The sequence below is a fragment of the Aethalodelphis obliquidens genome, unplaced genomic scaffold (assembly GCF_003676395.1).
Source record: "Aethalodelphis obliquidens isolate GAN/ISIS:26980383/991018 unplaced genomic scaffold, ASM367639v1 scaffold19, whole genome shotgun sequence".
In the NCBI taxonomy this organism is placed as follows: domain Eukaryota; kingdom Metazoa; phylum Chordata; class Mammalia; order Artiodactyla; family Delphinidae; genus Aethalodelphis; species Aethalodelphis obliquidens.
The window spans coordinates 6,210,588-6,237,063 of NW_020837963.1; the positions used below are offsets into that span (position 1 = coordinate 6,210,588).

Sequence of the window (26,476 nt, forward strand, 5' to 3'; positions counted from 1 at the left end):
GTATGTAAATGTGTTTAAGCTCTGAACTAATTTGTTTACCGGGTCACCATCTCAGTGTGTGATGAATTTCTCCAACCAATAAAAAGGTGATGGATCTGAGTCACATACTGACTGTGACAAGGACGATCAGTTGCATTTGGATTTCAGTTTCAGAGACAAGCGTGCCCGACTGGGGCTGGTGTGTGCCAGGCCAAGGCGCCTCTCGTACCTGAGCTGCATGCCTGTGCTCCAGGAGCAGACGTCCTTCCTCAGAAGCAGGTTGTTGAGCGTCACCGCGTTGATCATGTAGAAGAGCTGTTTGAACACCTGCAGGATGATCTCGGGGTCCAGGCCCTGGTCGCACATGACTGTGTGGAAGGAGTTCATCTGGCGGATGACGGCTTCCAGGCAGTAGGAGTTATCTCCATCCGCCAGGCTGGAGGTGCGCTTCCGGTAGCCCGTGGGCTTCACCCCAGACAGACCCTGAATGCTCTCGTTCTCCAACATGGCAGACACTGAAAGAAAAGCATGATTAGAGAAGCTGCATGTTCCCAAAGAAGATCTGTTTTCGGGTCACTGAGATCACACAGTACTCAGGGCTTTGGCAGTGATCCCACCCAGAGGTGAACAAGGTCGACGTGCTCAGGAACTTACAGCATTTGGCATGGAATTTCTAACCTGTTGATTTCTACACAGACTAGGACTTCCACATAGAAATCTTGGACTAAACCTGTGGACCACATTTTTGCGTAAATTTATTGGTGATGGGACAGAGGTAAAAGGCACGTACCGACTTAATTCTGTTCTGGCTTCTGTGCTGAGGGACCAAAATGGAGCAACTTGGGTGTAGTCATGGCCCAGCCACTGCCCTGGGCCTGGACCCTGAGATCAGCCTATAGGTGTTCAAATAGCTTTTCTCCATCAGCCACCGACCATGTAAATCCTAGGTGAGCTGGTCTGTCATACTTACTGCCCAGCACTTAACTACAGGTCAGGCACTTTATATTCAGTAATTCCTTTTAATCTTCCAACAACCCATTTCCTAATGAGGAAACGGAGGCATAAAGAGGTTAAATAACTTGCCCAAGGTCACCCTGCTAGGAAGTGGCAGGGCCAGGATTTGAACCCAGGTATGTCTGATTCCAGAACTGATGCTGTTAACCATCATCTTACCTGAGTCATGAAACATCCCCAGTTCTCCCTGTCTGGTGAGAATAAACTGGCGCCTCATAAGAGTCTCAGACAGGAAGAAGGATTTGGAATGCATCTTATCCCAAGGGGTATATTTCTGGATGGCACGTAGGACTCTGTCCTACTTGGAATTCACTTGTAACCTACTTGTGTTTTAAGAACCTGGGGAAAGAATTACTTACATGGTCCAGGAGACTATTTCCTCGACAGCCTGTAAGGAGCACCCTGAGCGATGCATATACGTGTCACTTTTCTCGTGACTTAAAAAATAACTGCTCTGATTTTCAAATCTGATTTCATGTTAAGTGCCCAAGTGTACTGCTTTGGACAGAATGTTTAATAAATATTTATTGCACGAGCGTTTACTACTGTGATCATTTATATGAACATACTTAAGGCGTTCCTTTTTCCATGAATAAAGTATATATATGGGCAAGCAGATTATATCTTTTCACTGTACATGCATTTACACTTTCTGAATTTATATTTATTACTTATGGAAATTAGTTTCTTTTGGGAAAAAAAATACAGTATATTACAGAAAAAGAGATAAAGGAAAAGTGATCTATACTCTCACTACCCAAGCACCACGTGCTTTGACGAGCTGGCGTTGAAAAGTTCATAACTGCTTTTGAGCAGGTGGCACACACCTCCTCAGCTTCCTTCACTGGGAGGTCCTGGCTTTCTGGAGGCCGCACCTAAGATACCTGGTTCCCTAAACGTAGGGAGTGCTTACCCTCACTTCGGATCCCGTGATGAGCGCAGGAGATCTTCCGTGCCAGCTTACCTATCATCGGCTGCAACAGGCCCTCGGAGATTTTAATGAGCTGCTGGTAGATCTGAATGGAAAGGTCGCTCAGCACCTGGCGGTATTCAGTGAGGTCAAAATTCTTAAGACAGTGCTCATTCTGCTTCGCCGTATTCTGAGTCATGAAGCCCTGCAGAGGCAGATGGGTGCTGTGCTGAGGCTCCGTGGCCTGCCGTGCTCAGCAGGCCTTCTGGGCCTCCAGTCACTTTCTCAATACCCTATTTGTGGGGCCCGATCAGGCTCTGTCTGCTAATATGATGTTCTGCCAGACCCTGTCAGTTCTTTGAGGCTCTTAGATTTGAAGGCAGTGTCAAAACTAAGCAAATAGAGGACTCGAAACTGCTTAATGAAAAAGGCCGCAGTCATTTAGTCCAAATCCCTGAAGTTTCCCTAAGGTAGCAAAGTGAAGTTTGGTAGCAGGTCCAGGGAAAGAGGGAATCCATGCTTTCTGACTCTTTACCCAATTCTCTTCCCAATATACCAAGTTACCCTAAAATATTAGATTATACACAGTCCCTAAAGAAGTACCCGGGTCAGAGTATATGTTTTTAAAATGAGAAATTTATGTGGATTCTATCACTGAGTATCAGAATTAATGGATGAACTGAAACGATTCCACAGCTACAGCACTATGTCTTCTTAGCTTTCTATGTTAACAAGATGAAGTAACAGGCAAGTTCAGAGTTGCTAATATCAAAAGGACTCATGTGACCAATGTCTCTCTGTATTCAGGCCAAGGGGAACCAAGAGCAGCCAGAAGGTCAGTGTTTTCAAAAGGGTAACTACCCCCGGCAAAGCCTCTCATACTGTGTCAAATCAGAAATCCATTTTTAAAGAAAACAAGAGCAGGCAGAAGGGACTACCCTGGTGGCGCAGTGGTTAAGAATCCGCCTGCCAGTGCAGGGGTCACGGGTTTGAGCCCTGGTCCGAGAAGATCCCACATGCTGCAGAGCAACTAAGCCCGTGTGCCAGAACTTCTGAGCCTGCGCTCTAGAGCCCGCAAGCCACAACTACTGAGCCCATGTGCCACAACTACTGAAGCCCGCATGCCTAGAGCCCGTGTTCCGCAACAAAGAGAAGCCACCACAATGAGAAGCCTGCACACCGTAAGGAAGAGTAGCCCCCGCTCACCCCAACTAGAGGAAGCCTGCACGCAGCAATGAAGACCCAACACAGCCAAAAAGAAAAAAAAAAAAAGAAAAAAAAAGCAGGCAGAAGAGGGGATAACAAGATAGCTGTTATTTAGGCTACATAGATATGGTTATGCTGTGGTTCAAGTCTTGTCCCTGGGAATATAAGCACGTGAAACAATAGCCTAACGTAATGGAGTTCTTGGTCCTCCCTAGCACTATGTAATGTTCCCTGCAGGGTACAGACAACATTGGGTCAAGTGATGATTCTCAACGAGATAACCTTAAATGCAGTTCTCTGCTTAAAGTGAAAGCTTGTATATAATATTAGGGTTATGGAATAGAGGACATCTGGTTTGAAATGAAGCCCATTTCTTCCAATAATACAGTAAACACTATTTCTTTAATATTTAACCCACTCCCTTTCATAATAATAGCAGCCGTATCAAAGTTCTGATTCTAGGAGACAGATGGAGTCAAGTTCCATTCCAAGGGTGGCAACACTGACTGGCACGGCATATACCCTTTTACTCTCCCAGGGAGAAGAGTCTGTGAAAACTTGTTCTGGCACAAAAGATGGAATAAAGCTTTCAAAATTGTTGCACTATATTGATTTACACTGTCTTGGCCTTGGGGAGGGAGGGTGGAGAGTGAGATGTGAAAGGAAGGGGAGAAGGAAAGTCAAGGAGGCCTGCAAGGCACTGGGAGTGGGCAGTGCCTGGGACGAGTTGGGATTCTCACCGGAGAAATTAGGGTGAAAATGGGCCGTGTGTTACTAGGTCACTGGGCTGAATGCAGAGCATGGGAAAAGTTCTTTCAAGGACCAGCAGTGGGAATGGTCAGTTCTAGATAAAGCTGGACCCTAGAGGTCCAGAGCAGAACATTAAGTGATAGGGTGAGCTGGGCCTCAGGCCAAGGAACTGAATTTGGTGAGAAGCTCGAAGCTGGGCCTCAGGGTCAGTTTGCACAGATGTAGTTCAATTACATTGTGCCTCTTCTCTTGGACCATCTCCGTCTGTCTTAAAATGGACAAACTAATTGGTTGGCTTAGGAGACAATCTGACATCCCAGACAATTGAGCTTTCTGCATTCACAGAAATGGGGCTCTTCTAGGACTGCTTCAGAAAATTAAGATCACAGCGTTTTCAGCGGGAGTCCCGAGGGCTCTCAGATGATGGATGGGTTATGCAAATTCATTTCCCTACAAATCCACTTATTCATTCAGGGTGCTTTCCAGGGGCCCTTGGGGTCATCGAGGCCTGCCTTATTCCTGCTTCCAGTGAACAGGTGCCGAAGGCAGGCCCAGAGCCTAGGTCCCAGAGGGGCCCCAAAGGTCTCACACCCTCTCTTCAAGGGATACAGAGCAGCTCAGAATGACATTTGGACAAAACAGAGATGCCTTCTATGACCGAAACCTCTGCCCTCCTTCTGACCTGAGATCTGAGGTGCTCTGAAGTGGAACACGTGTTGCTGTGCCCAAGGAAACGAGGGCCTAACTGCTGAAGAACACGGAGCACCTCGATGGTGTTTAAGTGCACTTTAGGGGACTGGGTTTATCTTACACTCACCTCATCCCCGCTGTACTGCTTCAAGCAATGCAGGAGGCGGCAGGTATTGGACAACCAGAACGATGTCATCTCAAAGTCATCATTGTGCTTCTGTGAAAAGAAAAAGAGGTTCCTGGTTATGAGTAAGTGGTTCCCATCTGGTCAAATGCTTACCTGGTCCCTCCATGTCCACGTTTCCTTCTCTTACCCAGTAGGCCCCAAGCAGATCCGATGGCAAGCAGGCCCTTACTAATCACAGTCTCACAGAAGACAGCCATCCCCACGAGGCTGCGTGACTGCTCTTCCACTACCGGGGATGATGTACGACCCAGCCCTGGTCCCCGATCAGTGGTCCACACACATCAGCTGCCTCTACAGCTGACGACTACAAAGCCAAGTGACACAGACGAGCTTGACTCCAGCAGCCCCGGGCTCTGCTGTGAGCACTGGGCCAGCTGGCCTGGCAGGTTCTCACCATCAACATAAGGGGTGTTGGGGAGCACGTGGTGAAAGCTTCTGGTATCCTGTTTATCTAGAGGTCAGGTGTCACTTACCTTCAGACCTGGAGATTTTGGAGAACTTGCGATCACAAAACCCAGACAGAGGGAAGCAGCGGTGAGCTGTTGTTTTCCCCGAGTTCCCCACACACCACCACCTTCGGCCTGGACACTGACCTTGAGGACCTTCTTGATGCCGTTGATGGTGGAGGTCAGCAGGGAGTGCACCTTGAGGTCGTCGTTCACGTAGTCCGCGTGCCTGATGCACATGTAGAGGATGTAGGCAGGGAGGCAAGGCACGGTGCCCGCCAGCGCCTGGGGCTTCAGGTCTACCGGCAACAAACAGCAAGAATTAGATGTATAGCCGATGCCTGGGGCTGCAAGAATCCTGGCCTGCAATGCCAATAATTTTAACATTTTCCTGTAGCTCCTCATGGGGGTTGGGAGAGGAGCAGGGGAGAAGCTGCCCTGATACACAGATTCCCTCTGACCTTGACTACCGGTAGTTTCAGAAACTAGTTAAAAACCCCAAACAAACAAAAATCATGTTCCTAATTGTTTAAAATAGCCTCCTCACTCCTCGTCCTTGCAACATGGGGAAAAGAATCCACAGGTGGCTCCCTGCCCGAGTTTACACACGGTGAGAAGGGCCTGCGGCCAGAGGCCAGCTGGAGACAGGAGCTGGCTCCCTCACCAGGCGGCCGGGGCGAGAACGTCCCACCCCTCTGCACCAGCACTTCCCGTGGGGGACACACGGGCCCTGCAGCTGCAAGAAGGCGAGGCCGGCTCCCGCAGACAGAGCCCGCGTGCCAGGGGCTGGGAGAGCTGCAGCAACTTCTAGCGCGTCCGGCGCTCGGTTCGGCAACTGCATGGCAGCGCCCGCCGCCCGGACAGCCTCGGAGGCAGCAGGTGAAGCAGGCCACTGACTGGCCACAGCCGCTCTCCCCTCCCCACGCCGCCGCCTCCCTCTTGGCCAGCGGTAGCCTGGCCACACTCAGGGACAGCTGCTCCCCCCTCCCCTCCCCCCAACTCCTCTCCTCTAAACCGCCACCCCGTGTGCTCTGGCAGGACCAGAAGCGGCTGGTGGGCCTCCCCGTGAACTGCAGACTCCTGCTCAGCCTTTTGGTCCTTTCCTGCCAAAGCCCCTGGAGGGCCAGGAAGAAGCTGTCAGACTGCTTTCCATGCCAGAGGGGGCCCGGGGAGGCACAGACCAGGCTGAGAGCAGCAGTGCTTGGTGGGGGCCCAGAGCAGGAGGAGGAAAGGCCCAGGGACAGGCAAGATGAAAGGCGAGCACGAGGCCTGGGCACAAGGCTACGGGCCTCAGACTCCAGGCGTGCTCACTGCACCCCCAGGCCTCACCCCACACCCTCATGACCGCCACCCCCAAGCTCCACCCAGCCCAGGCCTCAGGAGCCACCTCTAGGCTCGGAAAGGCAGTGAGGGAGGCCACCTCCCCTCCACCTGCAGGGGGGCTGGGGGAGGGGAAGGGGCAACTCCTCAGATCTTCCGCCAGGGCAGTCTAGGGCCAGGGCGGTCTAGGGCCAGGGCCGTCTAGGGTTGGGGCTGTGCATGTGCTGCCAGCTTCTCCAGTGGGTACCCGGCCTCAAATACACCTACAGGCCATAATACTCTGGGTACCTGGTTAACATCTGGGCATCTCATAGGTTTAACAGATGACTGCGGATTGGCCTTTGGCTCTAATTAGAATGCCAATAACATTTATACAGAAAAATGTGTTTTAAGGCCCAGACTTCCAACCTACAGCTTCTTGCTTCGAGGCTGACCCGTATGCAGATTGCAGATAGCTTGTCCTGCCTTGGAACTTTCTATTGTGATTTGAGTCCCGTAGCAGCTAAAGGGTAGCGTCTTGGGGGCAGGGACCATGGCTCTACTTTTCTCCATCGTCCACAGTAACCAGCCAACACTGGGCCGTGATCAGTGGAATCCCGGTGTTCGTGTGGAAGGGTCTTTTGGAGGGAAGGTGACCAGTGCTGTGTGCAGGCGGCTTAGCAGATGAGCTGGCCTGGGGCCACCTGAGCAATGACCGTGGGAGGGAGCCACCCACTGGCTGGCACAAGCAGCCTCCACCATTATTATTCTTTTTGCTCTGAGGCTCTGAACTTTGAGTTTCATTCATCAGAGATTAAAGGCTCATTCCTAAAGGTGTCTGAACAAGATGCAGCCTGGTTAAGGAAATCTGAGGTGAACTTACATCACATTTAGTAGTCAGGCAATTGTGGGGAAATTAACCTTTATAAAAAGAGCAAAATACTCAGCTACTAAAAATACCCAAATCAAAGAGCTGAAGCAAAATCTGTGCTAGGCTGAAGCCATGCTCCGTTCTTCCCGCAGCCCTTGGCCCAGTACTCAGCAGACTGGGACTTCGATAAACGTACACTTCTCTAAAGTAACGTTTACCTCTTATCTGAACTCCAAATACCCCTGCAAAAGCTACCACCTCTTTGAGTTCCTCACACTCGAGAAGGGTTTCGCAGCTTTAACACAGCACTTTCACCTTTGTCATATTTCAAGTGTGGGGTGGGCGTATCCTCATCCCCATTTTACAGATGGGAAAACTAAGAGACTGGAGAATGGAGCTAGTAGATCAGGGGCCAGAGGACCAGACCACTAAAGATCCCTCCTTTTTTGGTCCAGGACTCTTCCTGCCGGCTCTGCAGGCAGCTGATGAACTGGGCTGAACACAGAGCAGGAAGGCTGGCATGTTGCAGCCAGATGGGATGTGAGACCAGAGGGGTCGGAGCTGGTACAACTGGCAAACCAGGCCCGGGGCTGGCAAGGAAAGCAGCTCCCCAGAGCCCTGCATGCGGCCCCGGGGGCAGCCCACACACTAACCCCAGCATCACTATCACCTGGGAGCTGGTCAGAAGTGCAGCAGCTCGCGGTGGGGGCTGAGAGTGGCTGGGGGATGGAGGATGGGGGAGGAGGAAGAGGGCGGGGGTGTCTGTGGGATGGGGGGGTGTGCAGGAGGTGCAGGACGAGGGGCAGGGGGTGGGATGCCACAGAGGGCCTGACCTGTCACCAGATTCCGAATGAGCAGGGCCTCGTCCTCCTTGTGGTACTCCAGCATGCCCTGGAAGTCCTTCTCTTTCCGCTGCACGGTGACCTGCCTGGTGAGCTCGTGGCGCCTCCTCTCACTCTGGGCCAGTGCCTGGGCAGCTGAACAGGAGAGAGGGACGGAGGATGAACTGGGACCTCCAGGCTCAGGCCCGCGGGTGGGGTCATTTCAGGTGGGTGGGGTTGGGGCCTGGGGCCCCAGGGTTCTGGGTTCTCTGGGCTGTCACACTCCTTACATGGTCTGTCCCTGCAGCCTGGGCCACACTCCAAGTGTGACCAGAGAAGCTTAGCATCAGGCACTGGGGGCCACTCAGGACAGGGGCTGGGGAAACACCCAAAATGGCAAGGGGCAGGTTTTGGACCAGAGAAAACTCGGGAAGGATGTGAGGCGCAGGATGTACAACCATCCGGCTGGGGAGCTGTTTCTTTTTCTCAACCCAGCTGTAAGAAAGGGAAGGAAGGAGGGAGAGGGAGGGAGGGGGAAGGAAGGAGGGAGGGAAGGGGAGGAGGGAGGGGGAGGGAAGGAAGGAGGGATGGAGAGAGGGAGGAAGGGGACAGGACAGAAGGAGGGAGGGGGAAAGAGGAAGGGGAGGAGGTCGGGGAGAAGAAAAAGCCTGAGTGACCAGGACTTTGAGAACTCTAGGAACAGAAAAGAGAAATCCAAAGATAGAGAAGGGCATGTGGGGTATGGGGGCAACGGCCCAAGGCTGAACAGGACACAGCCCTGCCCTCCTACAGCCTCGTCCAGAGCAGCAGGTGGACATAAGCAGGTGATTAAACAATACCTATGATGGGAACTGTGACGTAGCTGTGTGGTGTCAGGACAGCAAAAGAGGGGACTGGAACCCTGAGGACGTAACTCCTGAGCTGAGGTGGAAGGATGGGGGGGTATCCCAGGTGGTGAGGGGACAAAGAAAGGTTTCCCAGCAAGGCAGGCTGTTTAAAGGGTGGGGAGCGACATGATTAGATCTACAGCGGGGAGTCAAGGAAAGAGAACATTCTGGGGGTTTCTGGGAGACTGAGTTAAATCTCTGCCTGGCCTCTCTGGGCCAGATTCCAGCTGGGAAGTTTAACCACGGAACTGACCTCTCTCCCTGACTACTGCAGCGTGGAGAAGGGCCCCCGTGGTTCGGGGCTTTATATCACGGTGCATTCTTTCGAACCAGAAGGTATTGCCTCCCAGCTCCAAGCCCTCTGAACGCAGGACCACAGGGCCACGGTCTCAGCTGCCCCTCCCCGCAGAGCTTGAGTCAGCACCCAAACACCTGCTAGGTTTGTGGGTCATCAGTGCAGGTTCCGGCAAACTGAGACTGGGGGAGCTCCTGGGGTCTGTGTGATTGTGTCACGTGACTGCCCTGGGCAAGGGCGGTAGCAGGTGGGGGAAGTGGAAGTCCCCGCCCTGAGGGCGGCCGAGCACACCTGTGCCTCACGACACCCGCACTCACACCCTACCTTCCAGGTCCTGGACTTTCTTCATGTAAATCTTCAGTTGCTTTTTGAGCTTCTTCTCGTTCTTCTCCAGCTTTTCCACCAGTTCTTTAAGGTCCTAAAAGCAGAAGGAAGCAGTGTGAGAACAGATCTAATCCTGCCCTGGAGGGCAGGGGCAGGATCCGGGGCCCAGCCTGGCTCACAGGCCGCCATTGAGGAGGCCAGGCCCCGGGTCCAGCAGGAGGTCCGCCCCAAGCAGCCCGCCGCTCCCCAGGTCTGGACCCATGAAGTGGCAGATGGGTCACAGTGTTCTCTCAGCCCAGACGGCAGACTCCTCTGGGCTCAGGCTGCCTGGTGCCCTGCCCAACCCACAGTTCTCTAGGCCGAGCCTCCTCAGGTTGCCATGCCAACCCCCAGGAGACCCTCAGCCTCAGGGTCCTCAGGTGGCTGGGAGGTGCCCTGGGAAGGAATGGACAGGTGAAGGCATGAGAGCGCAGCGGGGAGGTGTCAGCTGGATGAGCCTGCAGGCCAGCGAGGTTACCTGGGGCCCAGGAGCAAAACAGGCTCTTGGCCCGGGCCCCTCAGTGGCTGCCTAACTCCTAGCAGCCACCACCACAGGGAGAAAATCAGCCCCCGGGACCTGAACAGCATTACTGTCACCCTGACCCAGCTGGGCAGTGGAGGCAGGAAGCGCCACGACCGTCAGAGACACTGTGACTAGGAGTGACGCAGGAGACAGAAGCGAACGTGCCCCTGTGGAACCTCGGAAAACATCTGGACCCCCTTTCTCCTTCCTCCTCTGCACGGGTGACGTCCCTTTCGTGCCTCCTGCCTCAGGTCAAGCCTCCCCTACAATTCTTTTTCTGTAATACTTGTTAATCCCATGTAGAATCATGCTTTTGGAAACATCATCTTCTTTCTCTTCTTTTTTTTAACATGTCTTGCTTCCCCTACTAGTCTGTTAGCTCTCTGAGGACACAGACTTTCATTTCTCTGGCATCTGTGCGGCTCCTTTGGTTACTGCCAGGATGGCTACCAACCGTTCCTCCCCTCCAGCAAGAGGAAGAGTCCATCCCCATCACTCAATCTGCCCAGATTTGTCTTAATCAACAGAGTGTGGCAGAAGCGACCCTGGGCCAGTTCTGGGACTAGACTTGAAGAGGCCTCCCAGCTCATCCTGTTGGAAGTCAGCTGCCGTGTAAAGCAGCCCATGGTGGTCCAATGAAAGACGGCCACATGTGTGCAGAGAGCAGATCGCGTGGAGGGGAACTGAGGCCCCAGACACAGGACTGGGGCTGTCTATGTCCTCCAGCCCCCTCCAACCACAGTAGAGCAGAGACACGTCACCCCCACTGAGCCCTGCCAGAATTCCTGACCCACAAAATGTGGTTGCTATTCCAGGCTGCTAAGTTTTGGGGAGGTTAGTTATACATTAACAGATAAATAAAATAGCTCCACAAACACTTGCTGACTGTAGATTTCTAGACTCTCTACTCCTACCACAGGGCCAAGCACATGAACCTTGTCCATTTGGCGAAAGGCCACTCCTGGTCCCCTTTGCTTCTAGAACGCGACCTCCCAGAGCTGGGCTCCACGGGGCACGGTGACTCACCAGGTTCTCATTGGTCAGCCGGGACAGCTCCTGCTGGATGCCGAATTCCAGCTGGGCCTCTGGGGACAGCAGTAGCGTCTGGCAGAAGGTCTGCTGCTGCTCGTCCATCTCCTCCTTCAGGGCCTGCACCTGGGCCTTGAGACCCTCCACCTCCTCCCCGTGCTCACGGCTCTGAGCCTGCAGCTGGGCCTCCAGCAACCTGCACCCGGGAAGGGGGGCAGGTAACCATGTGGCTTTGCGTCTGTGCCCCCAAGTAGGGGCCACACGTGGACACGCAACAGGGGAGCAGCCGAGCAGGGACACAGCAGCAGCAGCAACTGCATGAAACCAACAGGGGACGGACACGGAGGGGAGCAGATCCACGGGGCTGGGCGGGCAAGCAGGCCAGCCTTCCTCTGGGAGGACAGGGGATCAAGGCCAAACACGGCACCCCTTGCCTTAGGCCTTTTTCTCAAGCACCCTCATCCCTTTGTTCTTTGTTCCTGAGCACAGTCTATTGGTCTGGGATTGAGAGACTGTCTCCATGTCAAAATATCATCAGCAGAAATAAACTTCTTACAGCATCTTTTCAGTAAAAGCGTCCACATCCGCCCAAAGTTCACAAGAAGCTCCTTGCTAAGACAAAACTCTGGTAGACTGAACTAGCTATATTACTTGCATATTTTCCCTTCAGTAGATTCTCTGCAAGTTTTAGAAAGATCCTTTCTTTTTACTTTTTTTAATTTTTGAATTTTATTCATTTTTTATACAGCAGGTTCTTATTAGTTATCTATTGTATATATATTAGTGTATACATGTCAATCCCAATCTCCCAGTTCATCACACCACCACCTCCAACTCCCTGCCGCTTTCCCCCCTTGGTGTCCACACATTTGTTCGCTATAGAAAGATCCCTTCTTTTTATTTACCTTATACCCACTTTATCTCTGGCCTTTTATATACATTTTTTCCCCAGTCAAAACAGAAACTAAGACTAATTGCAGATGATCTGGGGGGAGGTTTAAGATCAACTGATGTCATGACAAGAAGCAGAGAGACCTAGAGAAGATCTGGAGAAGGTTGGGGAGAAGCTTCGGGAGACTCTGGGCAATTCTGGGAGACACCTTCTATTATGAGGGAATGGGTAAGGAACTAAGGAAGGTTCCGAAGCAGCCTCCTCTTCAGGAAGTTAATTACTGATGTGACTATGATGCTGTCTTCTTGGGCGTAACTACTTGAACAAACTTTCATCAAAAGCCTCCTGACTTGGTCACCCCACCCTCTCCCTGGGATGCAGACAAAGACTGTGACCAGAGCTCAGCAGAGTCAGGACCATGGAAGTGCCTAGGAGACAGCTCCATGTTTCTGCAGTTCTGCTAGTTCTGCTGTCATTCTGGGAGGAGGTAATTCCCACAAGACAGGAAGGAGCAAATCTACAAGGGAGCAAGAGAGAGGGGAAAGTCTACACCGGGAAGTCCCGGATGGAAGCAACCCCGTGTTCAGTCAGCTCCACGGCGGCACCAGGTGCAGTGCTTGGCCCCAGGGACTTCTCAGCAAAGTGACACAAATGAATGAAGAAATGACGGAGGGAGGACTGATTCACCCATTCATCACAGGCAGCATTACCAAAGGAAAACAACAATGTGAGGACTGTGCAAAGTAATTTGATAATTGAATCAGCATTTTTAGGGGACACACAATATTTAGATAACATCCGATCTTGGCTACAATAAACTAAAAGTAATCACCAGTAAGTTATAAATTTAATGAGAGAAATAGACTGGAACGCTTGGGCTCTAGGAACTCTGACCGAAGGATTAGCTCCCGGGTTGCACTGTGAGTTTGCTGCTCACATCTTTCTTATCCTCCATGTAGACTGTAGTTGGGTGACTTAGTCCAGGGTTCTGTGCAAAGTCGGAGAACCCCTGACTTAGCAGGTGAGAAAACTAAACGTGAGAGAGGTTTGAGGCCACTGCCAGCGGCAGATCTGGTTCTGGATCTCCTGAGGCATTGGGCTGTGCCTTCTTTGTTTTATTAATGCATTCATTTCTTTATGTATTAAAGCACATCCTATTCCCCCTCCCACCCCAAAATAAAACAAACTTCTAGATGGGACAGGAATTTGACCTTACTCCAAAATAGCCACTATAATACAAGTAGCAGCTAATATTTATTCCATGCTTTCTGTGTGGCAGGCACGTGCAAAGTGCTTCACCTTCATCTATTCCTTGCAATGACCCGAGGAGGCAGGTCTGATTCTGATCCACATTCTACCAGAGAGGAAATGAAGCCAGATGTCATGTTGCTCACAGGTGGGGCCATGTTTGAACCCACAGCCGGGAGACATGCTGCCTCGAGAACCAGCTGACCTCAACTTTCTTCTGCCAAGTAGAGAGGCTCTTGATACTGTAACGGGACCTCCATGACGTCATCAGCAGGCAGAACTCGGGAGACGATGCGAGAGGCACTGGGCTCCCGCTCCAGCCCACCGGCATCAGGCCGAGGGTGCTGGGCACAGCACTCACGCCACCTCGCCCAGCCTGTTTCCTCTTCTGGGAAACAAGCCTATTGTTGCGAATCTCAAGTGCACGAAGCTATGCCACAGTCCTGAAAAGCCACGCGCTGGCAGGAAACGTGCGATGTGATCGTCAGGTTGTGTTAATTCTGCGCACATCTAACTTCCTTTGCTAAGCTGATCACCCAGGGCTGATGGCCAAAAGGGTTACGGATTCAGGCTCCAGTAGCAAATGGAACCAGGTTCACATTCTGGATCTTCTGCTCAAGCAGCAAGTTCCTCACACCCTGCAAGCCCCAGTGTCTTTGCCCCGTGAGCGCGCGGTGAGGGTCAGACATGGCGACCCTGGAGCACACTGGGCGCTGGGCTGGTCAGCTCTTCTGAGGTCCAGGCAGTCACTGCAATGGCGACTGGCACACGTGCTGGAGGGCAGGCTGCCAGGACCCCTGTGCCTGGAGCACGGCCAGCAGCACAAATGCAGCCGATGCTCTTGACGGATCCTGCAGTCAGGATGGTCAATGTGTAGCACGGAAGCGGCACAGACTCAGAAACCCACAGAATGAAATTCCCCTCATTCTGGAGAGCTGTGCACCTGCTGCCACGTTACCTCCCTCTGGTCTATTCCTTCACCTGCAGAGTGAGTGAGCTGCAGCCGGTGGTCTCTGAGGTCCCGGTGAGCCATCTAGTGCTACCACCTTGACCCAAACAAGCAGGCTTCACACAAAGTGACAGACGACGATGCAAGGGGCTACCCGCCAACACCCCTCCCCGTCTCACCCCCGCGAACTGTGCCCTTGCATCCACTCCAGCTGAAAAACAATGAAGCATAGACACAAGCGGACAGAACAGAGCAGACACAGGAAGAAAGGCACACATTTGACCTGGCAACTTGCTTTAGGCCTTGGTAGGCCAAGCCGAGCTCTCCATCTTCATTCAAGTATCCCCAATCCTCAGTCTTGCTAGAAATAAAGGACAGAAAAACAGGGCGTCCAGTGTAGAGGGAGAGAGAGGGCAGCAGAGAGCCCGGGGAAGAGATACTACAGCCAAGGTGTGGAAAGGCAGGAGGGAAGGCTCCAGAACACCCAGCTCCCCTCCTTTCCCTCCCATCACCAGCACCTCCTCCTGTGGGATCACTGATCACCCCAGGCCAGAAAGCACGCTCCTGAAGACAGAGCAGAGGGTGGCGCCTTTTCTGCTTATCTGCAGCACGGGCCGGGCAGGGGCATTTACCTGTGCTCGCTCACGGTCCTTCCCACTACCAGGAGGATTGGGAAAAGAAAGGGAGAATCAGGAGAGATGCAAACAGGACAGGGAGGAGAGGACCTGCGCAGGGTGGAAGGTGCAGACACTGAGCAGGGCCTAACTGTACAGGGCAGGGTCGGTGGCCTCCCAGATGCCGGATCTGGGGAGCAGCAGGGCGGCACCTTGGGGACACCTGGCTCCGAGAGGACAGGGAATGAGACCACATATTTTGCCTGCTTTGTAATGTGTGTTTCCTTCCTGTCACTTCTTAAGGGCAGAAAAGTATTAATTCATCTCAACTCCTGTCCTCACTGCAGTCTTGCATGAAGAAACAGTTAATAACAACTTTGCTAATAATAACCAGCATGATGAGCACTGAGCTTTCTCCCCTTAACCTTGGCACCCAACTGCATTACTCCTATTTACTCAGCTGGGAAAGCAGGAGGCCAGATGCCTCCTATTTGCGAGTTATTTTATCCTCTCCATTTGCCCTGTGTTTGCCCAATGCCAGCAGCGCAGCTCCTGGAGACCAGGCACATGTCACATACTCCCCCAGCACGGACCTCCCCCAACCCTACACAGCCCCGGGCACACGTGAGGCCCTCGAAGGCCAGCGGGACTGGGTGGTGGGTGGCAGGCAGAGCCCTGCTGTCCCCACTAGATTTTGGCCCTTCAGTCCCTGCTCCCAGAGGCCTCTGCTCCTGCCGGTTGGATCCCAGTTTTCCTGGCAGGAATCACGAAGCAGGAGCTGCGTTCCCACTGCTTGCTATCAGGACCAGTAACCCCTTCCTATGCCCTGCTGTCAGGCTGTGTGGGAGATCTGGGGGTGCAGCCACCCATTACACCTCCCCCCAGCTCTGCCTCATGAGGAAGGGCCCAGCCCTTGCGGGGCTCATCCAGGCTGCTTCTTGGGCACAGCTGGCCACACAGACAGCAGGCCCGACTCTGGAGTCAACGAAAAGGAGCAGAGGGAAAGCTAGTGAGGAGGATGCTTTGGGAGCCAGTCCGTGGCCTCTGCTTCCTGGTAATGCTTGTTCTCCCTCCGGCTGGGTGCCTGCCCTGGGACCTCACACAGGCCTGGCTTCTCCAGATACTGCCTTTGCTTGTAGACTCTGCCGGCCCTGCCCTGCTTAGCTCTCAGCTGGTCTGTGTGTCCCATTATCCTTGCCAATCCACACGTGGCCTGGGCTGTGCGAAGCGGGGAGCCGATAGCTTAGGCCTTTCCCTTCCCAGCTGTTAACACTTACATTGAACTCAGGGCCTTTTAGCATCTACTGAGCTAGTGCTTTAACCCAGAGGGCGGGTCACTGGGAATAACTCCTGGCATAGCTGGGGTCATCCTTGGGTCGGGCCCAGAGGTGGGTGTGTCGTTGCTGAAGGGGCCCTCGGGGATCCCTTCCTCCAACTATCTCATTTCCACGTGTGCAGGGACACCAAGGGGTAGATGAGCTGCCTGACACTGACACCTAGGCCAGAACGCAGGTGCCCTGTCTCCCGGCCTTGGTCTCAAGCCCTTTCCTGCCTCACGCTGGCTGGCCCCCCAGACCACGAGGAGGGGCTGCCAGCCTCTGAGGGTCCCCGCACTCCTACGGCTCCCAGCAGACTCCCTCTGCAGGGGGGCACGCGTGTACCGCTGAGCCCTGCGGTGAGGAAGTAAGCATTCCTAATTCTGTAATAACATCCAGGCATGGTGCACAAAGATTAGAGTGCTGTGCAGCCCAGTTGTCCCATGGGGCTCAGGACGTCAGGCGCACTTGAGGACACGGGGAGGGGGAAGGGTAAGCTGGGACAAAGTGAGAGAGTGGCCTGGACATATATACACTACCAAACGTAAAATAGATAGCTAGTGGGAAGCAGCCGCATAGCACAGGGAGATCAGCTCGGGGCTTTGTGTCCACCTAGAGGGGTGGGATAGGGAGGGTGGGAGGGAGGGAGACGCAAGAGGGAAGAGATATGGGAACATATGTATATGTATAACTGATTCACTTTGTTATAAAGCAGAAACTAACACACCATTGTAAAGCAATTATACTCCAATAAAGATGTTAAAAAGAAGAAGAAGAAGAAAAAAAAACCAGTCAACCAACTCCTGGCCCATCTTTTGTTCCCGTTGAAGGGGTCTCCCTCCACCTCCTCCACACCACCGGGGGCCAGGGCCGGCGAGGGAGCACCCCCTAGTGGTTTGAGAAGGAAACCCCCAAACAAGCTCACGGGAAATTACTTTTTAAAATAAAGCTAAGGCTTGATGTAACTTAATACCAACCCATATTCATGGAGAACCTCCCGTGCATGTGCCCCTGTGCTGAGCCCTGTTCCCAAAGAGGCCAGAGACACACACAAGAGTAAGCAGCGGGCAGAGCCTCCGACAGCGCCCAGGCAACGGCTCCCCTCGGCTAGGGAGCTCCTGCCTGGGCCAATCACCCACGCGGCCCCGGCCTCCGCCTTCACTGTGAGTGAAAGTGCTCAGCTGTGTCATGGGAGAGGTTTCTTCCAGATCGGCAGTATACAACCTAAAACTGGAAATGGCGCGCACCAGAAAAGGCCTGGGATAATATTACTTTCCCTCTGTGGAGACTGTGAAACCTAGGACCCAACGACCGGCCCTCTGCCCAGCGGAAGGACCTGCCACCGCATGGACAGACACAGGCAAAGTTCCAGCCAGCTCGGTGTCCCATTTCTACAAAGACCGCTTTGTGCTCCATGGATGTTCTCATTTCTTTACTTCCCACCCAGACTTTCTACCCAACTGCCCAAGAGATTCGGATTCTCTGAGAAGTGGGAGGCAGCAACCCCAATACCAGGAGCAAGAGGAATGTTGAGACCACAGGCCTGGCCACAGAGGAGGGAGCTGTTCATGGATAAATATGGTTATGCCATGGAATTACAGGAGACAGAAGTTGTGCTGATGGCTCAGGACCAACAGAATTTGGGGGAAGATAAGGGAATGATCACCCCTTAGGAGAAAGCTGAGAGCTTCTAGGAGCAGCTGAGCTGGGTCTGTGAGAGAAGCTGAGCAGAGTCTAGCTGCCTCTCCTTCGCCCTGCCCAGCAGGACAGCCTGCAGCAGCTGGGGCTCAAGGCCAAAGGAACCGTAAACTCCAAGCCACCCTAAGGCGGCTGCACGTACCCCTTCCTGGTGAGACCAGGTCTCCATCCTCCTGCGCAGGCCCGTCAGGGGGTGAGTAATAACCCCAGGGTCAGCTGCCCAAGCCCAGGTGGCAACAGCAAACCTGCTCTCTGTGCACAGGGCCTCACGTAGTTTCCCAGCACCTGCTGGGTGGGGAGGGCCTGCAAGGAGGTTTCTTGTGACCTGAGAAAAGGTCCAAGAATGCACACTAAGTCTTGCTCTGGAGTTCCACAGACTTGGGAAGGCTTGGGTGGAACGGGCCAGCAGCGAAAGGAACATGTTCCTGGAGCCAGACCTGAGCCCCGGCAACACCCCTGCCCCCACGCAGCTCTATGACCTGGGCGCATGCCCCGAGGCGAGGCCAGCCCGAGAGCAGCAGGAACCTCTGTCTCCCAGCCCACCTGCCCGTCTCTCCTGGGAAGACCCTGATGCACTTGGTTCCAGACAGCCCTGAGAAGACGGGCTCTCCAAACACCCAGCCTGTCTGCTGCAGCCCAGCTCTGGGGCACGGACCAGCCTCTCTTTACCCTAGTTCTGCGTTGCTGGCTTCTCTTAGTTCCCCAGATGTGAAAATGAGAGAGTGTTTGGAAGCAGAAGTGCTCTACATATTCCTGTGGCTACTCTCAGAGCAGGCTCTCAACACTGGCTTCTCGCTCCAAATTTGAAAACAAAAGACACAGTTGCAAAGATCAAAAAAGAACTGTATAAACTATGAAAGTTAGCAAGTGAAAAAGTTCTGAACTTGGAGACCAGTACTCTTAGAGGGGCTGTGATTGGGTGGGGTGTGTGTCTGTACTCCTTCCAGAAATCGAAGCAAAATTCAGTGTATACGTTTTTCTAGGGAGACCACAGATTCTCCAATCGCCCCAACTCCAAAATCATCCCTGCATAATACAATTTACATTTCACCCAGAACACTCTCCACTACAGGAAAAGCAACTCTGTCTTCAAAGCACTTTTGCAGGGAGCAGCCCTTGTTGGAAAGGACACCCTCGCTGTCTGGGCTCCAGGAATCACATCCTAATCCTCCTGCCCTGCCAGCCTGCCCACTGCTGTCCTTCCTTGCTGCTGCGATTCAAGGAATTGGAAGAGAGACAAACCCACCAATGTCATTTCCAGGTGCGGGGCAACTGGGGCACTGGTTCTTCTGGCTTCCCTTCCCCGAGGCAGAGGCTCCTTTCTATACTTAACTTGGTTGCACAGGCTCTTAATTCCCTATTGTACCCTGGGTTTGCTGGGAACTGAATTATTTTAAGACATAAGAAAAGCTATTTTTATTTTATCACCATCATCATTATTGCTGCAAAGGAAGACAAATCCAGGGTATTAAGCATCCCCTGGGAAACCTATACTTAGGTCTGGAGGCCTAACAACCATCTGGATGAACAAAAAGGGGGCTGATAACAGCGACGGTCCATGAAGATCAGAAAGCTAAGCACACGCGCTTGTCAGGACCAAGCTCCCAGTTTCCCCAGTTTCCTTCTTCCTCTTAAAAAATTTTAAAATATCACCTGTGTTCCTTTTTCTTATTCACCTCATTTCTTATCTTCACCCAAGGTGATTTAAAATGACTACATCTTGACTCAGTTTTGGCATTCAGAGATTCACCTTCATTTCCTTCTTTCCCTCCTCTTGAAAGAAACTGAATGTCCTCCTGGGAAATTCAGGCCTGGGGGCCTGCTAAAATACCCTCACCTCCCGATCACCTACACAGCGGGCTGGGGGCAGCCCAGCCTGGGAGTCTGGCCTTCGGATTCTACCTGGACTCAGTTACAGGCCCGTCGTGGGCCTGAGTAGCTCGGTTTTCTCATCCGCAGAAAGAGGGGCCAGATGAGAAGATCTGGGAATCAAAGCCCTGGGAAGTCCTCACGTCGTTCGGTGACGCTCCTGCAAACAGGTTCATGCTGCACTCCCAGTGCCCCCTACTGATGACTTTCTGGGTGCACTTGCTGCTTTTAGCAATTTTAAACAAATGCTTGATGATGGATCAACATTCAGGAAGAGAGACAGGTAGCCAGGGAAAAGGCCAGCTCCGGTTTTACAAGTGCCCACAGAGGCACAGGTAGTAAGAGGGGCTGTAACGACACTGATGTTTACTGCGTGCTTATCATGGGCAGGCACTGCTCTGAGGGCTTTGCACGGACTAACTCGCCTAACCTCAGTCACCCTATGTGGTAGGCTGCGATGACCGACCCCAGTTCACAGGGGAGAAACCAAGCACTGAGCGGTTTGAAGTGTCCCTAAATAGCTGGTAAGCGAATGGAACCCCAGTGCGCACGCTCAAGTGCCCGGCTGCACTACCTCGGGGGCCCTGCTCTGTCCTGTGTCTCGGGGCCCTGCTGCCTCCCTCCGTCACTCTCTTTTGCCTTAACCCTGCGTAGCTCCCCCTTGAGGGGAGACCAGAAGTGGGAAAGTTCTGGAATTTAGTCCAGGCTGAAGTCCAGGGAAATCTCCTTTTAGCCAATATGGTAGTGGTCACATTCTCCCATCCAATCTCTGCAGTGCCTGGCTTGGGTTCCATGTCTTAAATGCCAGGGCCAGTGTCGCGTGCGTCCACCAGCTGGGCTGAGTAAAGCTGGTAGACGGGGCACACAGCTGGAGCAGCCCCTCCGACACTACTCAGATGGGCTCACTTGGCACCTGCTTCCGTTTCAACGAGAAAAGTCGCTCCCAGCCAGTCCTTCCCTCTCGTCCTGCCAAACCTCCCAGGGAAGCTCCCTTCCCTGGTGCTTTTCAGAGGATCTGGGTTCGGGATGTTCCAGGGGTGCTCGCTGGAGTCCCGCTGATGCTAACAGCAGGCTTCCTTAGCGCACGGGACTCACCAAGTCCGCTCCTCCTCATTTATCTCCTATAAAAACCAACACCCTGATGCTGAGCGTGAGGTCAGTGCCTGAGGAATGGCCCTCACATACCAGGCTGGGCAGGGCTCCTTCCCCGTCGCCCGCTCCAGGCACAGTGACTGCAAGGTGGGGCTTACCTGTTCGTCTGGCAGACCCCGTGATAGGCCTCGATAGCGTCTTCCTGATCCACGTGCTTTTCACTGTTAGGCCAACTTGTCCTGGCATTGATGTTTGGCTCCTAGAACGCCCCAGATTAAAAAATAAATAACTCTGATTATACAAACAATTGTCAGGAAATGACTATACACAGAGGGAGAAAAACGAGCCTTTGGGAAAAGACAAAGGCAGCAGAAGACTTCAGATAACAGAGGTTAATCCCTGGCAGGAACGTGACTTTTAAAAATCACACTGGGGGCTTCCCTGGTGGCGCAGGGGTTGGGAGTCCGCCTGCCGATGCAGGGGACACGGGTTCGTGCCCCGGTCCGGGAAGATCCCACATGCCACGGAGCGGCTGGGCCCGTGAACCATGGCCGCTGAGCCTGCGTGTCCAGAGCCTGTGCTCCGCAACGGGAGAGGCCACAGCAGTGAGAGGCCCGCGTACCACACACACACACACAAAAATCACATTGGGAGAGTCAGGGAGAATCACAGTCACAGTCAGAGGCCTGGCTATGAAAGGCAGAGAGGGTGGAGGGGAGGCTGGGGGAGGGAGAGGCAAGGATGGTGTCCCTGGAGGAGAAAGCTCCCCGAAGGCGGAGGAGATGACTGAAATCTGTCTTAGTTTGGAATCCTGCACACTCAGCGCTGCCCACCTGCCCCAGCTCCCCCGCCCCCTGGGCCCACGCCCAGAGCAGCCCAGGTGGCCTCCGGCCCCTCCCGCCCGCTCCTCAATCTGTGCAGGAGGGGGAAACATTAGGAACAAACGCTCAGTTGCACTTGTCACCCTGGGAGAGCTGAGAGAGAAGGAAGGCTTTCTTTACCTGGGAAACAAAGTAAATAACAAGGGGCAAGACCTGAGGTGAAAAAACCAGGCCACGGGGGCTGCTCAGGCCGTGGCCCAGGTTTACTCTAATTCTGAGCCTCGTTCCTTTTGAGCATGTTCCTACTGAGTAACTTCAGAAGGTCCTAGAAACTTCCAGCAGCCTCCTGTGAAAAGGCATGCTGGGAGGACAGCTGGCACCTTGCTCTACTTTCAGAGGAGACTCTAAAAGACTCTGCTCTTTTAGGTTGAAGGCCCTGCTGTGTAAAGAAACGTAAGAAAAACACCTCTCCCCCTAGCGTGGCCCCAGTGCCCCGCCCGCGGCCCCCTCTCCTCACCGAGCCCTTGCCAGCCAGGCGGCGCTGGTCGGCGCTCACGATCTGGGTCCTCAGGATGAGCACCTCCTCCTTGCGCACCTCCAGCTCCTCGTGGGCCAGCTTGAGCTGGTTCAGCAGGAGGCAGTAGCTGTCAGGGGTGCCGTGCGCGGCGCTGTGCTCTGAGGCTTGGTCGGCCACGGCTTTCCTCAGCTCGTTCAGCTCATTCTTCAGCTTCTTGTTCTCCGACTCCAGCTCCTGCCTCTGGAAGGCAGCCCGGCAACATACTCATCACTCCCTGGAGACCGGGCAGCGTCCCCGGGGGGCCTCCTCCTCCACCTTCCTGAACCACCTGCCCCGTCCACCTGGGAAGCTAAGAGCAACCTTCCCGTGTTAACGACGGGGCACACAGTATACGTTCTGACTATGTCAGCAAGTGGTCAAAGCTGGGGCCTGGACTTGAACCCAGACCCTCAAGTTATCGATGCCAAGGATCTGACATGATGCCTGTACGGTCGCAATCCATAGTGATTCAGTGGGGTTCGTATTTCTAGGCGTATTTGGCTATGAAACCCTTCTTTGTGGAAGTGCTGGGTTAACAATTTTAAACATGTTGTTAACACAGGACTTCCTGGAACCCTAATATGTGAATGTATCTTTTGACTTTCCAAGAGAGAACATAAAATGCCTGACATCCTAAACTTATTTGTCTAGAGAGGCCTCCTTGCCGTTTTCTTCTAAGGAGCATCACACGGACTAGTGTTTTGGAGAACAGACCAAGATCATTGTTTTGGTCATACGGAAAGCCGTCAATTGCAAGTGCTAGCAGAGAAAACACTGCCTGTAGACAGAGTCAAAAATACCATTGAAACTCAGTTTTGGAATGTATTTAAAATTTTCTAGGTAAAATATTTAACTGTGTGTTTGAGATGAAATCAGATAATTTAAAGTCTGATAATTACACATAAATTGCTGATAAGGCTCTGGAATACATGGGATTCAAACTTTCCCACAGAAAACCAAGAACGTGGATAACTGGGCACTGGTTACACAGGATCGCAAAGCTAGGAGGTCACTGGGTAGAACCCTTTTACTTAATGAACGAGGAAGCTGAGGATGGAGCAGAGAAGGCTCACAGTGAGTTTACAGGCTGGTCCAGGGTCCTTCCCACTACTGCACCACACACGTGGTCATTTCTGGGAGATTTGGGACCAGGCATGGAGACAAGTGATTCTGCAGAAATGAGAAGGGCCCTGGGGTGTGGTGATTACTGGTGTGTCTAGTTATCAAGTTCAGGAGTTAAGACTCCACTCAGAGCCTGGGTGATTTTCCTTCTGCTAGCAGTGTGCACTCCCAGGACAAGCCAGCACTGCCTGACGAAGGTGCACTGGCTTGGAGGCAGGAGCCCTGGGTCCTCACTCTGGCTCGACGTACAACTCTGTACCCCTGGAACCTTTGCTTTCTCAGGTGTGCTTCAAGGGACTGAGACCAGATGGTGGATGAAGTTTCCTCTGGCCCTGACCAGAGTTGAGTGGGCATCAGAATCCCCAGAGGGTGTGTTAAAACCCAGATTGCTGGACCCACCACAGAGTTGCTGATTCAGCAGGTCTGGGCTGAAGCCCAAGAATCTGCATTTCTAGCATGATCCCAGTGATACCGCTGGTCCCAGGGCCCCTCTTAAGAGAACCACTGGGATAGACCATTTTATCATCTTTAAAATGAGGGGTGAGACTGATGTCCCGATAGCCTAACAAGATCCCGTGTTCCTTTCCTTCCTCTGGGGCTAAGCCTCCCTCAGGAAAGGAAGCTGAAGGACGGTGTACAGAAAGCCCTGTAACAGGCATTTATCACAGCAAGAGACTCCCCTGCCCCCGGGAAGGTGTTAAACCTTTTAAATATCACATGAGAAAGTAAGTCTAATCAATAATTCAAAAGAGAAAAACCTACCTAGCACCCTCTTCTTATACCATTAGTGTGGCCCTAGTTGTTCAAAAAGCTGTGGGAATGACTCAGGGCTGTTCTGAGCAATATGGCTGTTACCAGAGTTATCTGCAGTCCTGTAAGTGGGAAGAGGCTGAGTGGCCCTGGCAGACTGGATAAATTCCCAACTCCCAAGTCTCTGGGAAAGAGGACAGGGGAGGGGGAATGCCCCATCTAACGCCCCTTTTCTGTACCTCCCACCCACCCCCGCCCACACGCCGCATCGCTGCAGTAAATGCAGGCCCGCTTGTCCTCAGACCCGAGCCCTTCCACCCTCCACCTGGCCACCTCCTGCTGGACACGCTGGGAGAGCCCTCGGCCTTACATATCTCCATGCTGGTCTGGATTGTTTTTCAAAGTGAGTCCACTCCACTGGCACATTTTACTCTAACTGAAACTGTATCAGGCAGGTAAGATACATGTGACATAATAATAAATATATATTTGGTCTCTGGCTCTGGTTCCTGGAAGAGCTTCTTAAACTCTCGTAACCTCCTAGTGTTAGAGGTGAGAGGAACATCTTCTATTGTATTTGGTCTTAGCCCCTGGTTCCTGGCACAGAGCTCCTAAACCCTTGGAATTTCCTGAGTGATGAGGTGAGGGAAGTGTCTTCTGTTATTCATCGTAAGCCCCTTTCAACCATGCTGGAGTTTATGCTGAGGTAACTCTCGGAGGATGGGGCTTCCAGAGGACCCAAGCCTGGGGTTAGAGCCCTGCAGCCTTCAGCCCACCTATCGACCTTAGGAAAGGGGAGGAGGAGGGCAGGAGATGGAGTTAAACACCAACGGCCAATGATTTAACCCCATCATGCCTGTGTTAACGGAACTTCCACAAAACCTCTCAGGGACAGGGTTTGGGAGCTTCCGGTTGATGCACACGTGGAGGTGTCTGGAGAGGGCTGGACACTCCGAGTCCCCTCCCACATGCGTCACACCCCTTCCATCTGGCCTTTCCTGAGTTGTACCCTTCACAGTAAACCAGAAAGTAAAATGCCTTCCTGAGTTCTGTGAACCGTTCTAACAAATTATCAAACGTGAGGAGGGGGGCATGGGAACTCATGATCGTAGCAGAGTCCTGGGGACCCACCGATGTGACTGGCATCTGAAGGGGGGGCAGTCCTGTGGGGCTGAGCCCCTAACCAGCAGGGTCTGTGTTAACCCTTGGAAGTTTGTGCCACAGTTGAATTTAATTGTAGGACTCCTAGTTGGTGTCCACAGAGAACTGGAGAATTGCTTGATGTGGAAACTCATACATTTTGTCTCAGGGGTGTTTGGAGTAAATACAAATTTTCCTTCACTTCAAAGATGAAGAAACTCAAGTGCGGGAAGGGGAAACTGTGGGCTTACGGCTCCACTTATGCGTAGACGGAAGCTCAGGACTGGACTTGCCGTTGCCCAGCACCATCATCCGTCCTCCGTAGGGTGAGTTAAGGAAGCCTGTCTTCCAAGAATCTTACCTTCAGACTATTGTAGGCTAGATCTGCATCCTGGTCCACATCTAAGTCACTGCTTGGCCGTTCCGCCTGCATGGATGAAGAGGCAAGGAGGTGAGCACGGGCTGCAAGGCAGCTGTTCCACAGGACGATTTCCCACCACGGTCAGGACGAGCTTGTTTTGCCCTTGCTTGTGCCCGGCACTCCCACCCTCTGTATGTCCGCCTCCTTCCTGCCAAGATGCAGCTCACTACCTCAGGCCACCACGGAGCTCCCTCCTGCCTGCCCACATCCCCTACGTAACTTTATTCACACGATCTTCACAAGCACCTACAGGTTGAACACAAACAACACTGTGTTATGGGTTGAGCCATGTCCCCAAAAAGATACACCGAAGTCCTAAGCCCTGGTACCTGTGAATGTCACCCAGTTTGGAAATAGGGCCTTTGCAAATATAATCAAGTCAAGATGAGGGCATTTGGATGGTCCCTTGTCTGACGTGACTGGCGTTCTTAGAGGAAGGGGAGAAGACACGCACACAGGGAAGACTCCCCCACCCCGCCACGTGAACTGAAGATGGAGGCAGAGCTTGGAGTCACGCAGCTGCAGGTCGAGGAATGCCAAGGGCCGCCAGCAGCCCAGACACTCAAAGAGAGGCATGGAGCAGATCCTCCCCAAAAGCCTTTAGGAGAGCATGGCCCTGTTGACACCTTAACTGTTGGCTCCTGGTCTCCAGAACTATGAGAGAATAAAGTTATGTTGTTTTAAGCCATCTAGTTCGTGGTACTTGTTTCAGTAGTCC

At 52.9% G+C, this 26,476-nt stretch overlaps 1 protein-coding gene across 4 annotated transcripts in view; it reads right to left on the bottom strand.

The window, feature by feature from the left end:
- The window catches only part of MYO5B (myosin VB), a 385,273-nt gene that overhangs the window by 7,544 nt on the left and 351,253 nt on the right, over positions 1–26,476 (bottom strand). For 3 of the 4 annotated variants that reach the window (XM_027118480.1, XM_027118481.1, XM_027118482.1), the window contains 10 exons: positions 25,699–25,764; positions 22,287–22,526; positions 21,107–21,207; positions 11,268–11,466; positions 9,680–9,773; positions 8,186–8,329; positions 5,330–5,481; positions 4,677–4,766; positions 1,958–2,108; positions 209–494 (listed from right to left, as the gene is read on the bottom strand). In XM_027118480.1, coding sequence (XP_026974281.1) covers positions 209–494; positions 1,958–2,108; positions 4,677–4,766; positions 5,330–5,481; positions 8,186–8,329; positions 9,680–9,773; positions 11,268–11,466; positions 21,107–21,207; positions 22,287–22,526; positions 25,699–25,764 — 1,523 coding nt within the window. Of the gene's footprint in view, positions 1–208; positions 495–1,957; positions 2,109–4,676; positions 4,767–5,329; positions 5,482–8,185; positions 8,330–9,679; positions 9,774–11,267; positions 11,467–14,642; positions 14,721–21,106; positions 21,208–22,286; positions 22,527–25,698; positions 25,765–26,476 lie in introns of all 4 variants that reach the window. The other variant, XM_027118483.1, reaches the window with a different exon arrangement.